Source organism: Jaculus jaculus, chromosome 8, assembly GCF_020740685.1.
Source record: "Jaculus jaculus isolate mJacJac1 chromosome 8, mJacJac1.mat.Y.cur, whole genome shotgun sequence".
NCBI lineage: Eukaryota > Metazoa > Chordata > Mammalia > Rodentia > Dipodidae > Jaculus > Jaculus jaculus.
This window is the reverse complement of record NC_059109.1, coordinates 64,012,346-64,035,262: the sequence shown is the minus strand read 5'-3', so window position 1 is coordinate 64,035,262 and position 22,917 is coordinate 64,012,346. Positions and strand designations below refer to the sequence as shown.

Genomic DNA, 22,917 nt, shown 5'->3' with positions numbered 1-22,917 from the left:
ATGAAGGACTATCTTGATGAGGCTAGTTGAGGCTATGGACGGGGGTCTGGACCATCAACAAAAGAAAGAGCTAGCCGAGTGGCAGCATTAGTTGCTCTTTTCTGTTATTCAGTGCTCTTGCTGCCATGTCTTCACTGCCATGATTGACTGTGACCTCAAACAAAATCCTAAGTTGCTTCTGGTTGGGTATTTTTTCCCAGTAATGAGAAGGTAACTAATACAGATAGCATGGATATTCAGACCTGAAGAGAAGCTTTAAGAGTAACTCCAAACTTCCTTCCTCTTAAATGTATGTTATTGTGTTAGTCACTATTTTTTAATGAATGCACTTTTTATCAGGTGCTTAGATTTCTGTGGATGAATATTATACAAAAGTAAAAAATAATTTCCTTCTATTCTTCTAGGTTCCTTTGTTGGGGCATAAATCAGTCTGACAAAGGTTAGATTAGCAGAAGGAAAGATCCATTTTAATAACATGCATATGCTCAGGATACCTCAAAGTATGATATGTAAGGAAAATTTAGAGTATTGAAGTTTATATGGAATCTTAAGCTACAAAAAAGAATAGAGGTTTGAGGGTTCTCTGGGGCTATGGCAGACACAAGCTATGAATAGTGAGGGAATGAAGTATATGGTGAATAAATATTTATATGTAGATTGAAAAACCTGTTATAATGAAAAGTTGTCTCTAAGCAACCCTCACTTTTCCTCACTGATTGACAACAAGTCTTGGGAAGGAACTCATGACTGCTGAGTCTCTTTGGAAGGACTAATCTATCTTTCAGATACAGGCTTTTCTTGCATCTTCTATTCTCCAGTGCCCTGTGTTTCAAAGAAATCACTAACGTATTGTTTTGGAATTTTCTGAATTGTTCAATCTTCATGTTAAAGATAGCAGTCTCCATAGCTTTCTTCTCTATCCTTAGCATCACAGTTACTGTTAGTCTGCCTTTATCTTCCACTTCTGAAAGCTTATCTGGTGCTGAAAAGTCAGTTTTCAAGCAAATGAAATTAAAATTAAACCAGTTTTTCTGCTTTTTGTATATGAAACATTTAAGAATGAATTTTTGCTACTTTTATCCTTAATTTTGGTGCTTTGCTGTGAAAATGATTAATACAGGACCAAAGACCCCAGCTGAGTGCAAACACTTGAGCCCACTAACTTCCCCAGGCTCTCTCTGCCTTTCATGCTGCTCCAATGTGAAGCAAGCTTCCCACTGCCAACTTCTAGAATGGCACTAAGCAGTCAAAACCAGACACTTATGTCTAGCATTAAACCAATGAGAATGATTCTTAAGTTTAGCTATAAGGCAATCAAGAATGAATCCATCATTGAACTAGATCCAACACAGCTCATGGAATTTTGTGGAAGGGAGACCAGATTGTTAGAGCCACAAGTTGGGACATCATGCCCAGTGGCACTGACTCTACCTAATAACTGACTGCTGCTTTCACAACACATAACCCACAACCACCAGGGGGATAACTTGCAACCCCAATGAGGAAGAGGAAGGCCCCCTTTGGAAAGGGGCAGGGATGAGGGAAACGATGGTACCAACACATGATGCACCTATACTAAGTATGTCTATAATTAATATAAATTTTTAAAAAATGAATCATTTAATGCCTTAATTGTATAGAAATTTCCAACAACCAACCAAAGAATAGCCTTGCAACTTCAGCTAGAGATCTTGCCCTATGGCTAAACTTGGACTATGATTTAGTAATTTAATAATATAATATGAAATTTAAATCTAGATAGCATTCTGGAGAGCTTTGATAAATACAAAATTAAATAAAGAATACTTTTACAGGCTCAAGGATGCAAAAAATCAAATGCTATTTGTAAACTGACATGTATGTAGTTGAGTCACAGGCACACCACAGTTTTGAGTAAATGACTCAGACCTTGCATCTTATATACAGTTAGTTTTTCAATGTTACAACATCATGCCAAGGGTGAGCACAATGTTTACATAACTGAGGGTTTATAGGGACCTCAGGGTTGCTTAATTCCTGTGGTGATTTTTCTCTTGAGTTTAAACTACTGTCTTTGACTGTCTCTATCATGTTTGGAAAGACATATCTGTATTTCAGTTTCCTATTATTTGAACATAAATAAACCCAAATTCCTGTTTTGACCTGTAAAGGTCTTACTGTTAACAGTCCCTACCCACTTGCTCTTCCCCCCCTTCTGTTACGTGGCCTTTTTGTAGTTCTTAGAACACAAGATCTTTGCCACTTCCGTGCTCCCCGCCAGCCCCGGATCTACTTGTTTATGTTGTCCTATCACTGGAATGCATGCTCTGTAAGGGCAGAGATCTCTTTCAAAACAGTCATTCCTATATTCCCAAAAGGCTAACACAGCATCTGGCAGCAAATATTTGACAAATATTTGTTCAAAGGATGAATCGGGGAGATAAGTAAGATGAGTTGGATGGCATGATTCAGAGTTGAGGCTAAATTTATGCAATAAAATCTACAGTGGAAAGGATAAGGACAAGTTCATAGTGTGGGGATAGCTGGACGAATATGGGAAAATAAATTTTGGACCACAGCTTAAGATGGAAGGACTAACATACCATCCCTACTTTTGAAAATTCTACCCTTCTAGACTGATGGAAAACTTGTACCTGGGTTTCCTTCCTCGGCTCCACGTGGTTTTATTCAGGGACAAGGCAAAGGCCTTCAGTCATCTAGTCATTTGTCTACTCTGGCCACTTTTGCAGTGTTCACTAACTCTACTCACACAGTTACTTCAGTTCTGGGTTTCATTATGCTTCCATAATTCTTTTAAAGCACATGAAATCTTTGAGGTTGCTTATGGGCCCATCTGTTAAGATATATGAGATAGTCTTTACTATCTAGAGTTTTGTTTTCTATGCTATATGTTGAAGTGCTACCAGAAATATAAGAACTAGGCTCCCCAAATATGTGACTCAGACTTTTCTTTGCACCCGTGGTACTTGGTATTCTACTTTCATCATGCTTTTATGAAAAGCACTCTTATGCTTCCTTTATTCTTAAGGCATTGAACATAGTCTTGTGAAATAATTTGGGCTTTTTCCCAATTACAAAGCTTGTAAGACTTTTTATCTCTTTAATATTGCCATTTTGATTATAACTTTGACTATCTTTTTAGTACTATGAAGGGGATAATACAGAATAAATGAATGTAAATTAAAACTTCATAAACTTATTCTTCCAGTAGGAATTAAGTTTTGACTAGAATAGAGGCAGAGAAGGCAATTCTGATCAAACCCCACTTCTGTTTAACATAGTGTGGCTTCTTCTGTCCTTAGTCTAAAGATCAAACATGACCCCCAGAGTACCTGCTTGCTTCTCTGGCTTGCTTATGTGCTACAGGCCCTCTTATTCTACTAGGACTACACTCATATTTATTACTGAAAGAGAATATTTTATTTTGACGTAGGATTTTTGTATATCCACAGGTACCTCTTGTGATTCAATCTACCCATGCTTCAAATTGCAGCTCCATTGGTAGCTTTGAAGGGAAACCTCCCCTGGCTGACTGTGGATGCTCACATCACCCTTTCATTATAGTCCTTGAACATGATTCTCACCTTGTCTCTTATGAAGAGAAAGGTGAAGGGTGACCACATGAAATGCCATTTCACCTGTCAGATTAGTAAATCATCAAAAGTGACAACATACTGTTGAAAAAGTGTAATTTCTAAGTTCTGTTGGAGGTATTAAAAAACCTGGTCTGGAGAGACAGCCTAGCAGTTAGGGCATTTGCCTGTGAAGCTCAAAGACCATTCTCCAGATCCCACGATAGCCAGATGCACAAAGGTGAGGCAATCACAAGGGCACACATGCCCACTAGCTGGCACAAGCATCTTGAGTTCAATTTCAGTGGCTGAGGCCCTGGCACACCAATTCTCTATCTCCTCTTTCTTTCTTTCTAAAAACAAATTAAAACAAAACAAAACAAAACAGCCCTGAACAGTCTTCATGGTGGAGAAATTGGCAATATGTATGTACGTACATACGTATGTATGTATGTATGTATCTGTCTGTCTGCCTTTCTGCCTGTCTTTCTGCCTGTCTGTCTATCTATCTGTCTATCTATCATCTATCTATCTATCTATCTATCTATCTATCTATCTATCTATCTATCTATCTATCTATCCATCCATCCATCCATCCATCTAATCTATTTATCTATCTATGAATCTATCTATCATCCATTAATCCATCTATCTATTGATCTATCTAACATCTATCTCTTTGGATCCAGTCATCTTCTGGAAATGACCTTACAGATATGTAAAATGACATACTCACAACTTTGTTATATTTTCTAGAATATAAAATACAGGTAAAAAATTAAATATTTGCCAACAAGTAGGCTGGTTAGCCACATTCATATATACCCAGCTATAAAAAGTGAGGGAACTTCCTAGATACTGACATGGGAAGATTTTATATATTTGCTAAATGAAAAAAAGTCACATGTAGAACAATATACATGTAATACTAATTTTTTTGTACAATGTGGGGAAGGGTTAAATAAAAATGTATGTATATGTATATTTCATTTGTGTGTATGAGCGTAAAGAAATTGGAAAAATACACACAACTAATAATAATAATTGTATTTTTTGGAAAGAAAGGAAAGTGGGAGAATGGGAAAAGGATACAGAAGCAATAATACTAAGAAACAAAAGTACTTAATGATACATAATTATAGGTAAAATATAATTTGTAAATTTATTATTGAAACAAAATTTCTTAAGCAAAAGTTATTGTCTGTATTTATATTTTCATGGATGAAGAATATAACAAAGGCTGCTCAAGCAACTTAGGTAGTTAATTATTTAACAACTGTTTTAAAAATATCTTTGGAAAGTTTCTGTATTTTTTCATGCATTATATTGGCAAAACATACTGAAAAAGTGTTAGGCATTATTTCTTTTTAAAGAATTGCAGGTGGTACTCTTCCATTTAAAAATATTTTATTTATTTATTTACAAGCAAGCACAGACAGGGAAAAAGGAGAGGAGAGAGAGGGGGGGGGGAAGAGAGAGAGAAGACGGGCATGTGAGGGCCTCAAGCTGCTGCAAACAAACTCCAGATGCCTGTGCCACTTTGTGCATCTGGCTTTGTGTGGGTACTGAGGAATTGAGCCCCAGTTGTTAAGCTTTGCAGGCAAAGTCTTAACCACTGAGCATTACTCCAGTCCTAAATTTCACTTTTTTATTTTTATTTTTTTGTTGTTGTTATTTTTGTTTATTTATTTGAGAGAGACAGAGAGGGACAGAAAGAGGCAGATAGGGAGAGGGAGAGAGAATGGGCACGCCAGGGCCTCCAGCCACTGCAAAGGAACTCCAGACGCATGCGCCCCCTTGTGCATCTGGCTAACGTGGGTTCTGGGGAGTCGAGCCTCGGGGTCCTTAGGCTTCACAGGCAAGCGCTTAACCGCTAAGCCATCTCTCCAGCCCTAACTTTCACTTTTTTTAAAAAAAATTTTTATTAGGATTTTTCCATGATTATAAAAAAAATCTCATGGTAATTCCCTCCCTCCCCACCCCCCACACTTTCCCCTTTGAAATTCCAATCTCCATCACATTACCTCCCCATAACTTTTAAGGGACATTTTAAAGCCACGTTTTGAATAGATGTTGTTCTTTTGTTCTATTAATTTAAAAAATAGAAGAAAGTGAAGCTAACTCAATCTTGAAACAATGAAAGCAAAAGAATTCTTCAAAGTATTCTTGTACCTAGTCAATCAGTAAATGTCATTACAATAAGGGTAGAAAAGGATGTCTGTGTATAAGTTGAGAAGAGAGTTAGTCCATGTAGAGACAGCTCATGCCGCTAGGTCTTGAGAGCCATTCCTCTAGCATAAGTGTAATGTCGGAAGTGTAAGACCCCCTCCCTCCCATGTGTGATTATGACACAGATGGTGGGCCATCTTGAATTAATTATTCTACAATGAAAAACTAATAAACCATGTTAAAAATAATTAAAACTACTGATATAGTTCTCTATCTGAGGTTAATCTGTTCATTAATATTATTTAAATTATAATTTTATATTCTATTTTCAGTTCTACAGTTAATCCTGCACAGCACATTCTTAAGCAATCTTTACTAGCAAATTGATCACATTGTTTATTTAAAGTTTTAAGCATTTCATTAGGAAATACTGACTTCCAATTTGTTGATTTCTGGTTTTAATTCTGTACGGTCAATGTGGAACAGGTAGGTTAAGCAGCTCTTAAAACATATTTGCATGGTGAACTGACATTCACTGTGCTCTTTCTTCAGGAGGAATATGTGGTTCCTAGAATTCTGACTCTGTTCATTATTATTGTTTCCAAAATGAGTGCGCTATAACTCAGAATATAATAGCATGATGCTCTCTTTCCATCTCTTCTTCATTTTGAGAGGAAGGTGGGATGTTTTGAGCCTTTGTTTTCAACAAATGCAACCATAGAAGAGCCCACCCTTCTTTGCTTTAAAACTTAGAGTTTAAAATATTATATACCATTGATTCTCTACCCTAAAAGCATAGACACAGCAGGAAACACAAACTATAATCCAATTGATTGGAGTCAACTGTCTTTTTCTATTTGGTCTGTATGCACCACCTGCTGGTAAAGTAGTGTATTTTTGGTGCAAAATTTATATGTGTTTGTGTGTGTGTGTGTGTGTGTGTGTGTGTATGTGAAAGAGAGAGAGAGAGAAAGGAGGAGAGGGGAGAGATTGGGGGTACATAATATGAAAAAGAGAATTTTAGTATAAATTCTTAAATATTTATTTAGATGTATGATACAATTATTTTACACTAATAATACAATCTTGATAATTAATATCTACAAACTATTATAGGAACTAAAGAAGAGCTCAATTTGGAAAGCAAAACAGCTTTCTCTTATTTATAATAGATATAGGCCTTAAAATTCTATCCTATAATTACTATTTATTTATTTACTATAATGTTCTTGTTGAGGCAAAATTTAAACACTAATAACATAAGTAAAACCATTTTATTTTTAATTTTCAATAATAATATTTTTTAAAAAATTCTGTGTCCTCTTGTTTAGTCATTAATATTAGTCACAGGACACAGAATTTTAAGGTTCCAAAGACCCCTAGGGTCCCTTAGACATTAATTTTAAAGTTGTGGTAACCACTGAGATTCAGGAATGTCAAGTGACTTGATCTGGTTCATCTAACTAGCAGAAGCCAAATTCAATTAACAAACTAGTTCTTCTCATTTTCAGCCTAAAAATATAAAAATAGTACTTATATACAGTGGTAAACTATCTCCTTGAGAAAAAATATATCATTAACTCTATAATATAATGTTTTAAGACACTAGGATCTGAGTTGGTAATAATCTAGTGTTTTTTTTCCCCCTAGCTTTTGAGCACAATGGAGTAATTGAAGAAATACATATATCATAAAACTGGAAAATATTTTCTAAGTATTTTGCAGCCCTTGGACATATGTTTAAGAAAAGGCTATTCAAAGTCTATATAGCTGCTATGCTGTAAAGAAGGTCTAAAACTCCCTTTCCTGTTTTAACTGCCTCAGAACAGAGATCTGTTTCTAGAGGTCTCTAACTACTTGTAGATTTAAACCTAAGCCTTGCTTGTAGCTCCCTCTTATGACCATTGAATATTACACAAGCTGCTTTTTATTCTTGCTGTTTTATTCAACTAACAGCTCACTGGTTAAGTTTTAATTGCTTCCAATGAGGTCAGCAAAGGTATTTATCTAAAAGCTCTGAATAAAAGGCTCACCACACACACTCAGACACACACACACACACACACACACACACACACACACACACACACACATGCACGCGCTCACACAGAGAGAAAATCCTTCTGCCTGTTGATTTATGGAAACAATTATGATTCTGCTGGAGAATTTCTCAGCTGAGAACTAGTTTGTAGCTACAGTAGAGAGGCTCATATTGCACAAGGCAGACAGCAGACATGGAATTCTTGTGTATCCAGCTGTTATAAACAGAACAAGTAAGTTACTATTATTTGTCTTTAAAAACAATGCTGAATCTTTTCTGTTTTTTTTTTCTTTCCTCTGCCTATGGGTATTTTACTAAGGGGGAAAGTAAAGTTACCAGATTTCTGAGCCATGTAACTATCTATGGTAATTATGTTGTGGTACGAATGTAAAGATAAGGTTGAAGTTCTCCTGAGTAATTCTGACACATTACTTGAAATATGTGGGCTGTTTACGAGAAAATAATTGATTAAGCACAAATGTAAAAGCACTTTAGCTTTGTTAATAGTAGCTGTAGAACATGAATTTCACCAATACCTCTAAATGCAGGATGTTTCTTACAAAAAATAGTAACTGGCATGGATGGTGCAATTATATTTTGAATTGTCTCTATTAGTGCACAGTACTTATGAATCTATTAATAAGTAGTACTTTTATGGCTATACTCTGTGAAAATTGTTTTAAATGTACCTTGAAAATTTCAACTACACTATATGCTATAATGCTATTTGTGTACTAAAATTTATATATACAATCTTTTAATCTCCTCTCTCCTCCCCTCCCCATTGCAAACAGAAGTCAAATAGCAGACCACTAGTGCTGCAGCAACTGGTCTTATCACAACCTGTTTTTATAAGGAGATATCAGCAGAGAGTTGTTGAAGGAGGAATCCTGTACTGGTATCAGAAACTAAAGGATAAGGGTAACAATTTGGAAACAGCAACCACTTTTTTAAAGTCAATCTACAATTCACAGATAGGAGGAGGTCCATGACCTAGGAGTAACCATCAACTCAAGTTTTAATTTTCATTATGTTATTCATGGACACCCGGAGCACTACACTATAATGCACAAATGGATACTGACATGGATCCTGCCAACTTTGCTCTACAGATCATGCTTTCACATTATCTGTCTAGTGGGCACCCTGTCTTTAGCTTGCAATGACATGACTCCAGAGCAAATGGCTACGAATGTGAACTGTTCCAGCCCTGAGCGACATACAAGAAGTTATGATTACATGGAAGGAGGGGATATAAGAGTGAGAAGACTCTTCTGTCGAACACAGTGGTATCTGAGGATTGACAAGCGAGGCAAAGTGAAAGGGACTCAAGAGATGAGAAACAATTACAGTAAGTAATACCTTCTGCTGAATCACTGCCTAGAACCCTTAAAAGCTGTCAAAGGGGTTTTCAGGTCAGAAAATTTTTACAGTCCTTTTTAATGAAAAATATTAAATGCATCATCACCTTTTAATTTCTTTACATTTGGAGTATTGAGCTATGATCCTAAAAGTATGTCTTGGAACAGGGCAAATCTAGTAATAGTATAGTTGAATAGATAGCACAAGCCAATTGAAAAACACAACTGTGTCATAAGCTCAAAATACTCTTAAGTTGAAGAAAATCTTAACAATTTTATTCACACTAAAGTGATTATTTTCTTAGCACAACTCATATAAGTTCTCAGTAGATAAATGTTCACCAAAACTGCTCACTATTAGTTTGATGGATACAGAATTTATCTATTTTTACTAGTTTTGTTTCCTATTAAAGAATATTACCATGATAAAAAAAACACAATGTGTTACAATGAATTCTTATTCAAATGTATATAGTGGTGACCCATTCATGTCACAATGAGTTTGTGGTAAATTGCTTAATTACCTACCTAGGAAGAAAAGTAGATACTTCTAACATTTTCTTTTTCTAAATTCTCTGTCATATAACTTCTGTGTTGCTTTTAGAGAAACAAATGCAAGTAAATAAAAATGAGTTGAAAGAGATTCCATGATTTTCAATTGAAAACTTTACATTTGCCCCCCCCAAACCAAATGCTCTGTTCAACTTAAAATACCAGAGCTTAAATTTTCACTTAATGGTTATGATTAATAACCAATTGCAATAGTATTCAATTTTATGATATAAAATACACATCTCAGTATTTACCTTAAGTATTTAAAACACTTAGGTGAATATAAAATTTGTTTGCATTACTAACAGTTGAACATTGTTAATGTACATTTTGTGAATTGTGCTAAAGTTACTTGAAAGAGAATGCATAGGGATTGTGATAGAATTATGTGTCTACTATAATGCCTTGTTTCTAGTGATTGCTTGAAGTTTCCATTGCCTGCTTGTTAAATGGCTTTTGGACATATAAACTAATCAACCAATAAGTGAGAATTTGGTGGAATTAATTTTCCGATATGAAAATGAGAGAAATCTTTTTTTATTTTTTTAAATGTTCCTTTATTAAAGTTCTGTTTTTTTTTTAAATTTATTGGAGAGAGAGATATACAGAAATAGGCAGGTAGAGAAAGAGAATGGACATGCCAAGCCTTCCAGCCACTGCAAACAAACTCCAGATGCTTGCGCCCACTTGTGCATCTGGCTTATGTGGGTCCTGGGGAGTTGAACCTGGGTCCCTTGGCTTCACAGGCAAGTGCCTTAACCACTAAACCATCCCTCCAGCCCGAGAAATCTTTTTAATCATAGTTAAAACAGAATATGAGAACCATTTGATGGACTGGTTATGGTTTTATTATCAGTATTCTTACTGATAAAGGCAGCATGCTTACTCTGGAAGATTTTTTGAGTGTAGCTAAGGAAATAACTATTTGGAGGGGGTTTTGTTGGAATCCACTTTTACGTGATCAGAACAATTGAATTTATTTGAAAATCAGAAATATTTTTACATGGTTAACAAAATTTAGTAGGAGGGCCAGAGTCCAGGTGGAAATTATTACCCATATGGCCAATCCCTGTGAATGACTCTGAAAAAGTTTTTCATTTTTCTGCTTTTCAGTCTGTAAAATATGGGAAGTATTTTCCAAAATATATTTGCATTCTTACAGTATATTCTATCTTAAATCACATAACTGTTAAGAAAGCTAAATGCCACTATCTAGTTGTCACCCACACTGTGACATAGAGGTGAATATTATCTCAGTGATAAGATGTGCTGTCAGATTAATTTCAAATGAGATTATCATAGCTAAGTTGTAGATTTATTCTATATATTGACTAATTTCCCTTGCATGCTTTTACCAAATCATGAAAAAGTAAAAAAAAAAAAAAAGATATAAGATCTAGTACAAATTAGTATGTGTGATTATTTAGAATAAAGTATTTACAGTTGAAATACATCCACATAGGCAAGTTTTGTGTTAAATTCCTTAAGATCATAAAATTTGGGTATTTGTATGCATACATAAAAATGCTATATTGTTTTGTACTTTGAAACACAATTTAATGTTAACCTTGAGTCAGCCATAAAGCTAATTTGGCAAAAATTTCTTCCTCTAACACCAATTCTATTAAAAAGGAAGAAAAGAAATCATCCCACATCGTGATAAATTAGAATGTCACAATATCAATGTACTAAAAAAGACATGATGTACATTATGTAAATAATTTTCATTTATATGCTTTTCAATTATATACATATGCATACATATCATATATATATTTGATATGGTAAGTACTCCTAGAAAAAGAATACCTCTTCAAAATCATTTAAATAACTTCTAAAATTATAGTTAAGTCTGTTTCCTATTGAAAAAGGAGTCAATAAGGGGTGTCAAGGTTATAAAGATTAGCATCTTTCTTAGGTGCTTTTTGGCTATAGGAAATCCCAAGGCACAAAAGAAATATTTCAATGATGAATTTAGAGTAGAAGAAAATTCTGATAACTATTTCTTGTTATTCACTCCCTTTACAAATGGATGCCCACACATGATCATGCAGATTGACATGTGAAGTTGAAACTATTGTTCTAGGAAACCAAGGTAGGAAACAAAATGCCTGGCAGAATTTGTTCAACACAGTAAAAGGGTGAGAAATTTGAATTAACAAGACATGACGATTATTTCACAGTCTTCAAAATTAGTTGAATAAATCAACAACAACAAAAATTTCTTCCCCTTGTCACTGAAACTAGAGTTAGAAGTAACTGAATTGCCTGTTAGATTCAAACAAGCAGAACTCACAGAAGAACAAAGATCTAAAACTAAACTTCATATTTCCTTATTGTTTGATGTCTTACATTTTAAACTAGGCTGTTGGATTTTGGAGGTTTTGTGATGGCAGAGACTTGGCTGTCTTAAATGATAAGTGGGAGGCCAGTTATAGGAAAGCACTAGTCCACTCACATGGCTTTTCTTTGAGTAAAAGGACTATGACATGAGTATGTTTATGGGCCTGGAGGGCTGCTTGCTTCACCTGTGAAACACAGCTTGCCTGAGCCCTGCACAAGCTTGGCAAACGCCCTGGAATATTCTCTGTAAGATACTAGTAAGTATGGACTGGCCTTAGCAGGAAGAGATGAAAAATTATGGTGTATAACTCTGATTCCACAATATGTGGGGCTGGAATAGGTAGATGAGGACAGGGAAGAAAAGCAGGAAGTGGCCAGGAGGTGGATGTTTTTACTTATATCTCATATTCGTAGGGAAATTGAAAATTACTTAATTTACTCTGGAGTCTGGGGATGTCACTTTAGTCTTACCTTATTGTAGTGTTGTCTTACAAAGCACCTTAGGCTTAGATTAGAATGGAATGGATAACTTGTGAAAAAAAAGTTCACCAAATACTAACTGGACTAGTTTTGACACACACACACACAGACACACACACACACACACACACTCTCTCTCTCTCACTGAGTTTCTCTCAGCCTCATTTTTACTCTTGAGGGGAGAGAAGCTGTCACTAGAAAACTGGGTCTGAGTAATTGCCCACTGCTCTTATTCAGGAGGCAGAAAGCCTTCCCTCTGTGCTTGTTTTTCTGCTGGCTCCACGTTTAGCCTTTTAGTAGGTTTCTAAGTGACGAAATTGGAGTCAAACCTGAGCTAATAATAAGTATAAATTGTTTTTATAAATTGTACATTCAAAATGAAATAAATGCTCATGTTCAGCTCATGGGGCTGGAAATGAGTGGTCACCACTTCAAGCTCTTCTGTTGTCAGAAACTCTTTCCTTGGAGACAAGGCCAGAGAGTAGATTTAAATAATTACCGGAGCAGGCAGCCCATCAGCAGACAGAGGCAATCACTCCACACCTGACAAAAATAACATTGTTGTTTAAGCAGGGAATTGAGGTGCAGAGTGAGAGATGGCAGCAGTGTGCTGGGTACCCGACAATTGCACTAAGACAGATGTGGAACAGAGAATCCAGTTTCTAAAGATACATGATAAGATAAATGCCTTTTTTGTATTCAGTTACTAAAAATGTGTTGTTTTCAACAATAGTCAACATCACCCATTCCTGTTAAGAAGAAATCTTTCATTATCAGAACATTCGGATCCAAGAGAAAGTATGTTTTATTTGGAGTGTATTGAACATTGTTAGTTTTACAGCAAGAAAAGGGTTAGCCATGAAAATTGGCCAATGATTTGGCAGCGTTCTCCTTTGGATTGTTAGACTGTGATGGAATATGGCCTAACAATTGGCAGAAAGAAAATAAACACAGCACTGTTGGATTTGACTTTGGCCACAGAACCTTCAGAGATTCAGTTGTCAACAAGTCTTTGGATGCACTCCTAGTCAGCAATAGCCTCTGCTGGTGCCTATCAGATACATGCATCATCTCCTAGTACACAGAGGGGGAACTTTCTTGGGTTTCAAATAGTTCTTAACACTTTGTCTAAAAGAGTAATTCACATTATCAAAAAAATGATGTAAAGGCAGCTCCTACTTTAAAAAAATAATAAGGGCATAACATACATATCTCTATGAACTTCTGTTGGACACATGTACATGGTGAAACCCTAGAAATTATCCACAAGCTGGAATCCTGTAGAACTGGTGGCTTGAATTACTATTAAAAAACATGTAGGCTTCATAGTATGAAAGACACATAGATTACCGGAGAGCAGATGGGAATATTCATTACTCTCTGAAAACTCTAATATTGAAGATTATTTTTTTCATTTTACAGTCTTTATTTAGCTATGATAAGGATCTTACAATTACTAGGTACTAATGCCTTCATTTATTGCCACAGGTATATTTCTTATATTTTATTTTAAATCTTCATCTGAATTATTTGCATATTACCATCAATCTCTATCAATCCAGAGTAGCTGATAATGTGCTACCTAGTAATGAATCTATATAACATAATTTCAGCTTATAGAGTTAGAACATTTAAAGGCCTAAGTGAACTTGAGATAATGTAAGGAGGTAGCTTTTAGATATGTGGAAGTAGCTGCCTGTTGAGAATATGCCACTAGATTTTTCTGTTTCTCAATGATGGCTACATATGTAATCAGCAAGGGACCCTTAAAAAATTCTGATGCCATATCCCATTCAAAAGATTCTCATTAAATTGACCTGGGGTGAAGTCTGAGTATCAGGAATTTTAAAAGTTCTCTAAATAATTCTGAGATGTTTCCAAGGCTGACAACCACATTAGATTGGGGAAACTCTACCTCAATTAAATCCGAATCTTATGAGGTCAGAGAGGACTGACTATTCTTTAGAATTCTCTGGTGACTGTAATGTGTAGCTGAGATTATAAACCACTGCTTAAGGGAGCCATGAGCACTACTTCAGCCAGAACCTCCTTGGGAATATTCTGGAAAGTTTTGGAGCTCTTAGAGGGCTTTGGAGTTGATCAGTACCCCTAAAGATCAGGAATGAATCTCTACAACTCATTAAGGCACTTCATAGTTCCGTCTGACTTCTTTGACAAATCTCAGTGACTACAACATTTGGTGTACTGACTAGAAATGCATACAATAACAGCCAGTATTTCAGATGTTTGCTTATGTTAAAGATTTAGCTGCAGGATAGAATAGGTTCTGTGGCACAGCTGTACAATGACAGGTGCTATAGCAGGGGTCTGAGCACACAGACATCAGTGACAGCTTACTTAATACCAACTAAGCCACTCCTGACTATGACTTCAGATATTGAGGTTTTCCTTTCATAATCACAACACTAAGTTCAAAGGCAGAAATTCAGAGACAGCTGCCAGCCCAGAAAACCCAGTGGAGCAGAACCACTGGTCCAAGAGTCTACCTAAATGAGTGAAAGAAATTAAAGATAGAAGCTTGTTCTATGTGAAAGACAGGAATTAGGTGCAACATAAAGGAGATGTTTTCTATTTCCTTTTGTCTTAAATAACTTAGATAGAACAATAACTTCCTTAGAATCACTATGAGAACACAATATATGTATGTATTTAAATTTTCATGTTGTATGTGCCATATAGGAGAGAAGGTAGGAATTATGTATTTAGCTAGTATGGAGAAACAAAGAACTTGTAAATGAAAGTGGGCTTTGATATGATCACCACCTTTTACTAAGCAATAGCCAAACTTCCTACACTCAGAATAGGTTAAAAATAAGCATTCTCTGTCTTTCACATGGTTTAAAAATCCATCTTAAAAGCTATAGAACATGGCTGGAGGGATGACTTGAAGGTTAAAGCACTTGCCTGCAAAGCCTAAGGACCCAGGTTTGATTCCCCAGTATCCACATAAGCCAGATGTACAAAGTGGCACATGCTTCTGGAATTCATGTGCAGTGGCTAGAGACCCTGGTGTGCCCATTCTCTGTCTCTCTTTTCTCTATCTTTTTGCTTGTACATAAATAAATATTAAAAACGTTTAAACCAATTTAAAAAAATCATAGAACACGGCTAGAGAGATGACTCAAAAGTTAAAGGCACTTGCTTGTAAGCCTTCAGGTTTAAGTTCAATTCCCCAGCACCCATGTAAAACCAGATCAAAAGTGATACATGTGTCTGTAATCCCAATGTGCTTACAGCAATGGAAGACTGGACAGGAGAATCTAGACACTGAACAGGTTAGTTATACTGATGCAAGCTGGTGCATATGCAGCAGTAAAAATACAAGAGACACCCTGTGTCAAATTCAATGCAGATAAAAGAGGTTTTGTCAAGCACGTTAGAAGAACAGGAAAAACATTCTGAGGTTGTCCTCAGATGTGTGCACTGGAAAATGTACATCTATACACACATACATTATAAACATATATACATATGTACATACCTGATTAAAAAATGAGAAAATGAGCCAGTGGTGGCACATGCCTTTAATCCCAGCAGAGATAGGAGGATCACTGAGCATTCGAGGTCACCCTGAGACTACATAGTGAATTCCAGGTCAGCCTGAGCTAAAGTGAGACCCTACCTTGAAAAACTAAAAGAGAGAGAGAGAGAGAGAGAAAGAGAGAGACAGAGAGAGAGAGAGAGAGAGAGAGAGAGAGAGAGAGAGAGAAAATATCATACACCAAGTTTCATATCTGCATTTGAGATAGTCTGTGGCCCTACCTTAATATACTAAAAAAGAAAATACCATTTGAGCCATGTATATGAATGGTTTGGGCTATGGTATTAGTGAGGGAGGACAATTATTCAATCCTTATGCTCAGGTAAAGCCATGTCTTTTAGGTGACAACTTTTTCTTCTTTTCTCTCTCTCTTCCTTCCTTCCTTCTTTCCTTCCTTCCTTCCTTCCTTCCTTCCTTCCTTCCTTCCTTCCTTCCTTCCTTTCTTTCTTTCTTTCTTCCTTTCTTTCTTCCCATTCCTTCCTCCCTTTACTTTTTTTCTTTCTTTCTTCTTTCCATAAGTGTGGTATACACACATGCCTACGTATATTGTACATGTATAGCCACATTTGTATGTATGTGCAAGTGTGTGTGGAGACCATAGTTCACATCTTCCTTGACTGAGCTCCACTTTAGTTACTAAGACAGTCTCTCACTTGAACCCAGAGCTTGCTGATTCAGCTAGTATAGCTACTCAGTTTGTCCTGGAGATACCCTGTCTCCACCTCCTGTCTCAGGGATTAAAGGCAGGCCACCACATCCACCCAGCCTGTACATGGAAGCTGAGGATCTGAACTTAGTTCCTTATGCTTGGTTGACAAGCACTTTATCCACTGAGCCATATTCTTAGCTGTAATATCATTCTTAAAGGGGAAAAGATGTACATTGGCTCTAGAGACTGCAGTTGTTGTAGTCAGCTTTTCTGCAGAAGAAAGTGATGAATCTGTTTTACTATAGTGGTTATGAGTAATTGAGAGAACCATTAGCTAGTGTGCATTCTAGAAAAATATAAACCAAATATCTTTGTAAAGAGGATGAAAAAGAGCAAAAAGAGGAAAGGAAAATATACTTTACAAAATTAATGAATTTTAAATCCTTCAAAAACTGAAAATAAGACATAGCTATAGTTTTGTTTTTTCAAGGTAGGGTCTCACTCTAGCTCAGACTGACTTAGAATTCACTATGTAGTCTCGGGGTGACCTTGAACTCATGACAATCTTCTCACCTCTGGCTCCTGAGTGATGGGATTAAAGACATGGCCACCATGCCCGGTTTAGCTATAGTTTTTGATACACTTAAGAGATCAGTGGAATTCATTGAGTCTATAGGAGAATAGAGGGAGGATTTCTGAGATCAAAATAAATCCAACAGAACTACTAACATGTAGAATTGGAATTGGAATTAACTAAAACTTGCAGTAACAGTGGGCCAAGGTGTTGAAGTGATAATAGATTCTCATAGTACCGATAGAAGGGATTTGAATTGTTTTTCTAAAAGTGTACTAATCCTTGCTTATTTATCAGAACTATTCTAAAATGAAGCTTATTTTTATGATTAATGTAATATCAGAAAATGAGACATATTTCAACATCCTTAACTATTATGGTTTTCATTTTCCCATTGTGACATTTCCCATTCCATCATTCTATTTAAATTTCAGTTCCAGTTGTGGCTAATGTTGACCAAAATATTTGAGAACAAGTTCAAGATCAACTCAGTTTTTGTTTTTCTTAAGAGAGTGTTTTTAAAGTATGGTTTTCAGAACACTAACATCCCCATAGACACTAATGGTTGTTTCCTAAAACACAGTTTCTATGGCTAACTGGCTGGGACATATTATGTTAAATAAAGTTGAATGAGTATTTAATAGAGTTCCTCTGAGACTTGCTATACTACTGTCAGCCACAGGAAAACAGCAGTTTGGTTCTCCATAGTGATTACATAAGACATTGAATACTTTTGCCTCCCCATTCTTATCTCTATCCCTAGTTTGGGTAGAACATTAAATTTTCATTAATTTGCAATTTGATAACTGTTTTCTTGGGATTACTTGGTATTATTAAGAAGCAAGCCAAACTGCCACTCAGCAGTTTGATTTTTTTTTTGTTTTGTTTTGTTTTTAGAGGTAGGATCTCACTCTAGCTTGCTGACCTGGAATTCACTATGTAGTTTCAGCATGGCCTCGAACTCATAGCAATCCTCCTACCTCTGCCTCCCGGGTGCTGGTATTAAAGGCATGTGCCACCATACCCAGCCAGTTTGATTTTTATAAAGGTATAAAATTGACCTGAACTACTATTTTAAGAATTGCATGAACCAAGCAATTTTGACAATACCTGGAACTTTTATATTAGTTTGCACTAGTAGGGAAGTATATTGAGTAAGAACAATGGGCTGAAATCCAGGGATTTCTAGTATGATTAAGCCTGATTAAAAGTTCTTTCTGGATTCTGGGCAGCTTTACTGGACCATTCTTCTGATACACCTCTAAATGATGACCAAATGATTTCCATGCAGTAACCTAAAATGTTTCATGATTATAAGGTGATTGAAAAATTCTTATCAAATAGGCTTTAAACAATAAGCTTTAAGAAAGCGATTTTCCACAATCTAGTTCAATATAAATTGTTATTGAATTTTTATCAGTGAAGAACAAGTTTCATTTATTGGCCTAAAGATATCCAGAAATTTGAAATTTAACATAGCCAGATTGGAGGACTCTTCATTTTAATTTTGTTTCCTTTGAGAAAGTCATTTGTTTGAAGTTTTAGACTGAGGTAGATTCAGTAATGTTCTTATTCTCCTCTGTGTCCCAGTTGCTTTACTATCCACAGTGTATATTTGCTTTTCTCTGTGTCTTGTATCTGGCTCTGCCCCTAGATGACCAGTTCTGTCCCTCACCTCCCAATGGTAGGGCATGAAGTAGCATACAGCCCAGTGGGAGAAGAGGGACAAGGCAGGAAGATTTATATCCCTATATGCACTTTTACTTTACTTAACTGCATATTTAAAATTAGCTTTAGACAATAAATATACTGCTAGATTATCATAAAAATTGAACATGAACAAGAAGTAAAAGCCCTGATGAAATGAAAGAAAAAAAAATCTCAGTCCCATTTTCCTCTTATTATCTACCTCTCAAAAACCAAATCATATCCCAGAAGCATTTTGATTTAGTCTTTCAGGAAATTTCAAGGGACCAGTGGAAAAGTTGTTTTATTGTAAAGGCCAAAAAAAAAAGCAGGCACAGCTATCTCTGGAGATACCAGAAGAGTGGATGGTTTAAGGACTATCTATGTTAAAAAGAGACACACAGATAAAAAGTCTTTAGCAGTTAAAATGAGTTATACCAGTTAAAAACAAGCAGTGGACTGATTATTTTTAGATGGCAATCTTCCTAGTGATAAGGTTGGTTGGTGTGGAAAGGAGATGGAACTAAGGTAAAGTGTTGGAGTGTCAACAGCCTGATACTCAGGAGAGTCTTACGATGTCTCTAGACCTATTTCTGACCACAAACCTGGATGGTCTGGTTCACACTGGTGAAGCTGTCCTGGGAAGGTCATCTATAGAAGGTGGACAGGTTCCTCCTTTTTTCACATGAATGAATTTTTTTATTTTTTTGTTTATTGAGGTAGGGTCTCACTCTAGCTCAGGCTGACCTGGAATTCACTATGGAGTCTCAGGGTGGCCTCGAATTCGCGGCGATCCACCTCCCTCTGCCTCCCAAGTGCTGGGATTAAAGGCATGCGCCACCACTCCTGGCTTGAATGAAACATTTTTAAAGCATTGTTAAACTCAGTAAACAATCATGATATCTCACTTGCCAGAATGAAGATACAGTAGAAAAGGAGTTCACAGGCCAACCTTTAGAGAACTTTAGAGAAATTGCAATTTAGTTGAGGGAAAGAGGATAACTGTAAGTCAGAGGGAGCAAATTTAGAGCACTAGGGAGTTGTCCAAATGAACAAGAGAAACGGCACAGATGTATTATCCTGAGCGGAAACGCTTTTTATAGATGTTTGTTATTAAAGTTTGAGGTTGGGATGTGGAAAGTGATTTAACATCTAAGTATCAGTGTTGAGCTCACCAAAGTTTTAATTCTAATTTTATTTTATTTTTATTTATTTTTAATTTTTTTTATTGTTTATTTATTTATTTGAGAGCAACAGACAGAGAGAGAAAGAGGCAAACAGAGAGAGAGAGAGAGAGAGAGAGAGAGAGAGAATGGGCGTGCCAGGGCCTCCAGCCACTGCAAACAAACTCCAGATGCATTGCGCCCCCTTGTGCATCTGGCTAACGTGGGTCCTGGGTAGTTGAGCCTCGAACCGGGGTCCTTAGGCTTCACAGGCAAGCGCTTAACCGCTAAGCCATCTCTCCAGCCCCTTATTTTTATTTTTTTTGTGTGTGTGTGCATGTGTGTTGTACATGCACATTCACATATGTGTCCACATGGAGGCTGAAGGTTAATATCAGGGGTCTTCCTGAATTGCTCTGAATGGTGATTCTTACTTGAACCCAGAACTTACTGATTTGACTAGATCAGCTAACCAGCTTGCTTAGTGTATCTCATCTTCATCCCTGCATGCTGGGATTACAGGTGGCCACTATGTGCATTTATGAGCTAGGGACAGTTAGTGACAGCCAATGAACCTCTGATCAAGCCACCAGTCACTTTCCTGAGTTACATAGGTACAGACCTGGCTTTCAAGACCTGATTTGGAGAGGCAGAACCAGGGCTGGCAGGAAGGTTTGAGGGTAGAGGTAAACACATATGAAGTAGAGTTTAGGGTCTTCGCCTGAGACCTGTTGATGTAGTAGTGCCTGGGAACCTGTTCTTAGCACCTGCCACTTGTCTTGTTCCCATTATTTTATATTTGAGAGGAAGAGGAAGAAGAAAAAGAAAACATGGATATCCCAAGGCCTTTTATCCCTGCAAAGATCTTTAGACACATGAACCACTTTACATGGCTTTACATGGGTACTGAGGAATTGCAACCTGGCCTTCAGGCTTTATAAGCAAGTGCCCTTATCTATGGAGCCAACTCTCCAGCTCAGCACATATATATTTTTTTTCCTGTCTGTGTTCCCATTGTAAGAAAAGAGCAAGCTTAGCCGAGCGTGGTGGCGCATGCCTTTAATCCCAGCACTCGGGAGGCAGAGGTAGGAGGATAGCTGTGAGTTTGAGGCCAGCCTGAGACTACATAGTGAGTTCTAGGTCAGCCTGGACTAGAGTGAGACCCTACCTCAGAATACAAAGAACAAAAATCAAAAAAGAAGAAAAGAAAAAGAAAAGAGCAAACTTCAGCAGAGAAGAACCGAGATGCCTTCCAACTCCTGAGATCTTTCCCTCTTCTTGGACTGGAAAGACAAAATGCTCAGTCAGAATCCATTCCATGGGCACAGCCAGCAGCCTGTCCTGCCTCTCAAAGGAATTTCTATATGAAACATCCTTGGCCACTATACTTGGTCACTAGAGTGTCTTTAGTTTTTTTCTTGCTCAGAACAAATGTGAGGCCACTGAGGTGACATGGTCAGTCTTGGGCAGAGTCAAGGGGCTAGGGGAGAAGGTGTCCTTTCTGCTCATGATCATGAGTGGTAACAGATTCTAGGGATAGACAGGGCTCTCAGCAGCTGTTCCTGCTAAGTCATCCTCTGGGCTGGCCATCTGTCTGAAGAGGTACATAGCCATCCTTGTCACACAAATATGATCCAACTGTCAAAGCTGATGGCACTGATGGTCTTCAGCTGCTAGTTCTACCACAGCAGAGAATTATTTAGCATTGTGTGAGAAAATGGTGGCCGGCAAGCTAGCATCAAAAGATTTTTTCTGGCCTTTAGAGTTGATTATAATTTTGTTCTGCATATAACATGATACTGACTCATTGTAAAAAAAAAAATAAATAAATAACAAGGGCAGGGAAGCACTGCCTGATCAAGAGGCTAAGGCAAGGGGTCACCAGTTCTAGGACAGCTTGAATATCATAGTGAAACCACTCTTTATTTAATCTTAAAATTTTTTTTTGTTATTTTTATTTATTTATTTGAGAGTGACAGAGAGAGAGAGAGAATGGGCATATTAGGGTGTTCAGCCACTGCAAACAGACTTCAGATGTGTGCACCCTCTTGTGCATCTGGCTTACGTGGGACCTGGGGAATGGAGCCTTGAACCAGGGTCCTTAGGCTTCATAGGCAAGCGTTTAACTGCTAAGCTATCTCTCCAGCCCTATTTTTTTAAATCTTTGGTCATAAACTGCTTTAGTCAGCTACACACAGATGATCACTCTAAAAGCTACATTTTCATTATGAATGATTTTTTTTCCCTAAGAAGTTAGAAATGTCATTATTTCAGACATATGTTGATCATTAAAATATAAAAATATGGAGGTTATCTGTGGTAATCTTTAAGTTAAGACAAAATTTTACTGCCCTAAGTGCTAGGTTAACTGTTTAAACTATGCATCCAGAACAGGTAGCTGTACATATTTCTACTCCATCTAGTTTGTGAAGTTGGCACGGAGGTGAGATGTTTTCCTGTTGAGCTAAGGTGTCTCTGTGTCTGAAACATTAGGCTCTACACCATCTACACTTGACACTGGATGTATAATAGGCACACAGATGGATTTGTTGCTTGGACGAGTTTCTGGACAAACTTGCTCTTCACATCTTCTCTTAACTGCCTCAAAGTTGATTAGATATTGAATAATAATAAATTCATAAACCTAGCCTATGGTTGTTAAGCTTTAATTTAAAATACTCTTTAATAGTTTATCAGGTATTAACATTAAATGCCATTAAAACTACTCTTCTGCCTGGGCGTGGTGGCACACACCTTTAATCCCA

General features: G+C 36.8%; 2 protein-coding genes across 3 annotated transcripts in view; one reads left to right on the top strand and one right to left on the bottom strand.

Moving 5' to 3' along the window:
- The window catches only part of Fam227b (family with sequence similarity 227 member B), a 214,254-nt gene that overhangs the window by 58,533 nt on the left and 132,804 nt on the right, over positions 1–22,917 (bottom strand). The window lies entirely within an intron of this gene.
- The window catches only part of Fgf7 (fibroblast growth factor 7), a 64,007-nt gene continuing 48,914 nt past the window's right edge, over positions 7,825–22,917 (top strand). Inside the window, exons 1-2 of one of the 2 annotated variants that reach the window (XM_045156147.1) lie at positions 7,825–8,014; positions 8,921–9,133. In XM_045156147.1, coding sequence (XP_045012082.1) covers position 8,014; positions 8,921–9,133 — 214 coding nt within the window. In that variant the 5' untranslated portion in view covers positions 7,825–8,013. Of the gene's footprint in view, positions 8,015–8,576; positions 9,134–22,917 lie in introns of both variants that reach the window. The other variant, XM_004669730.2, reaches the window with a different exon arrangement.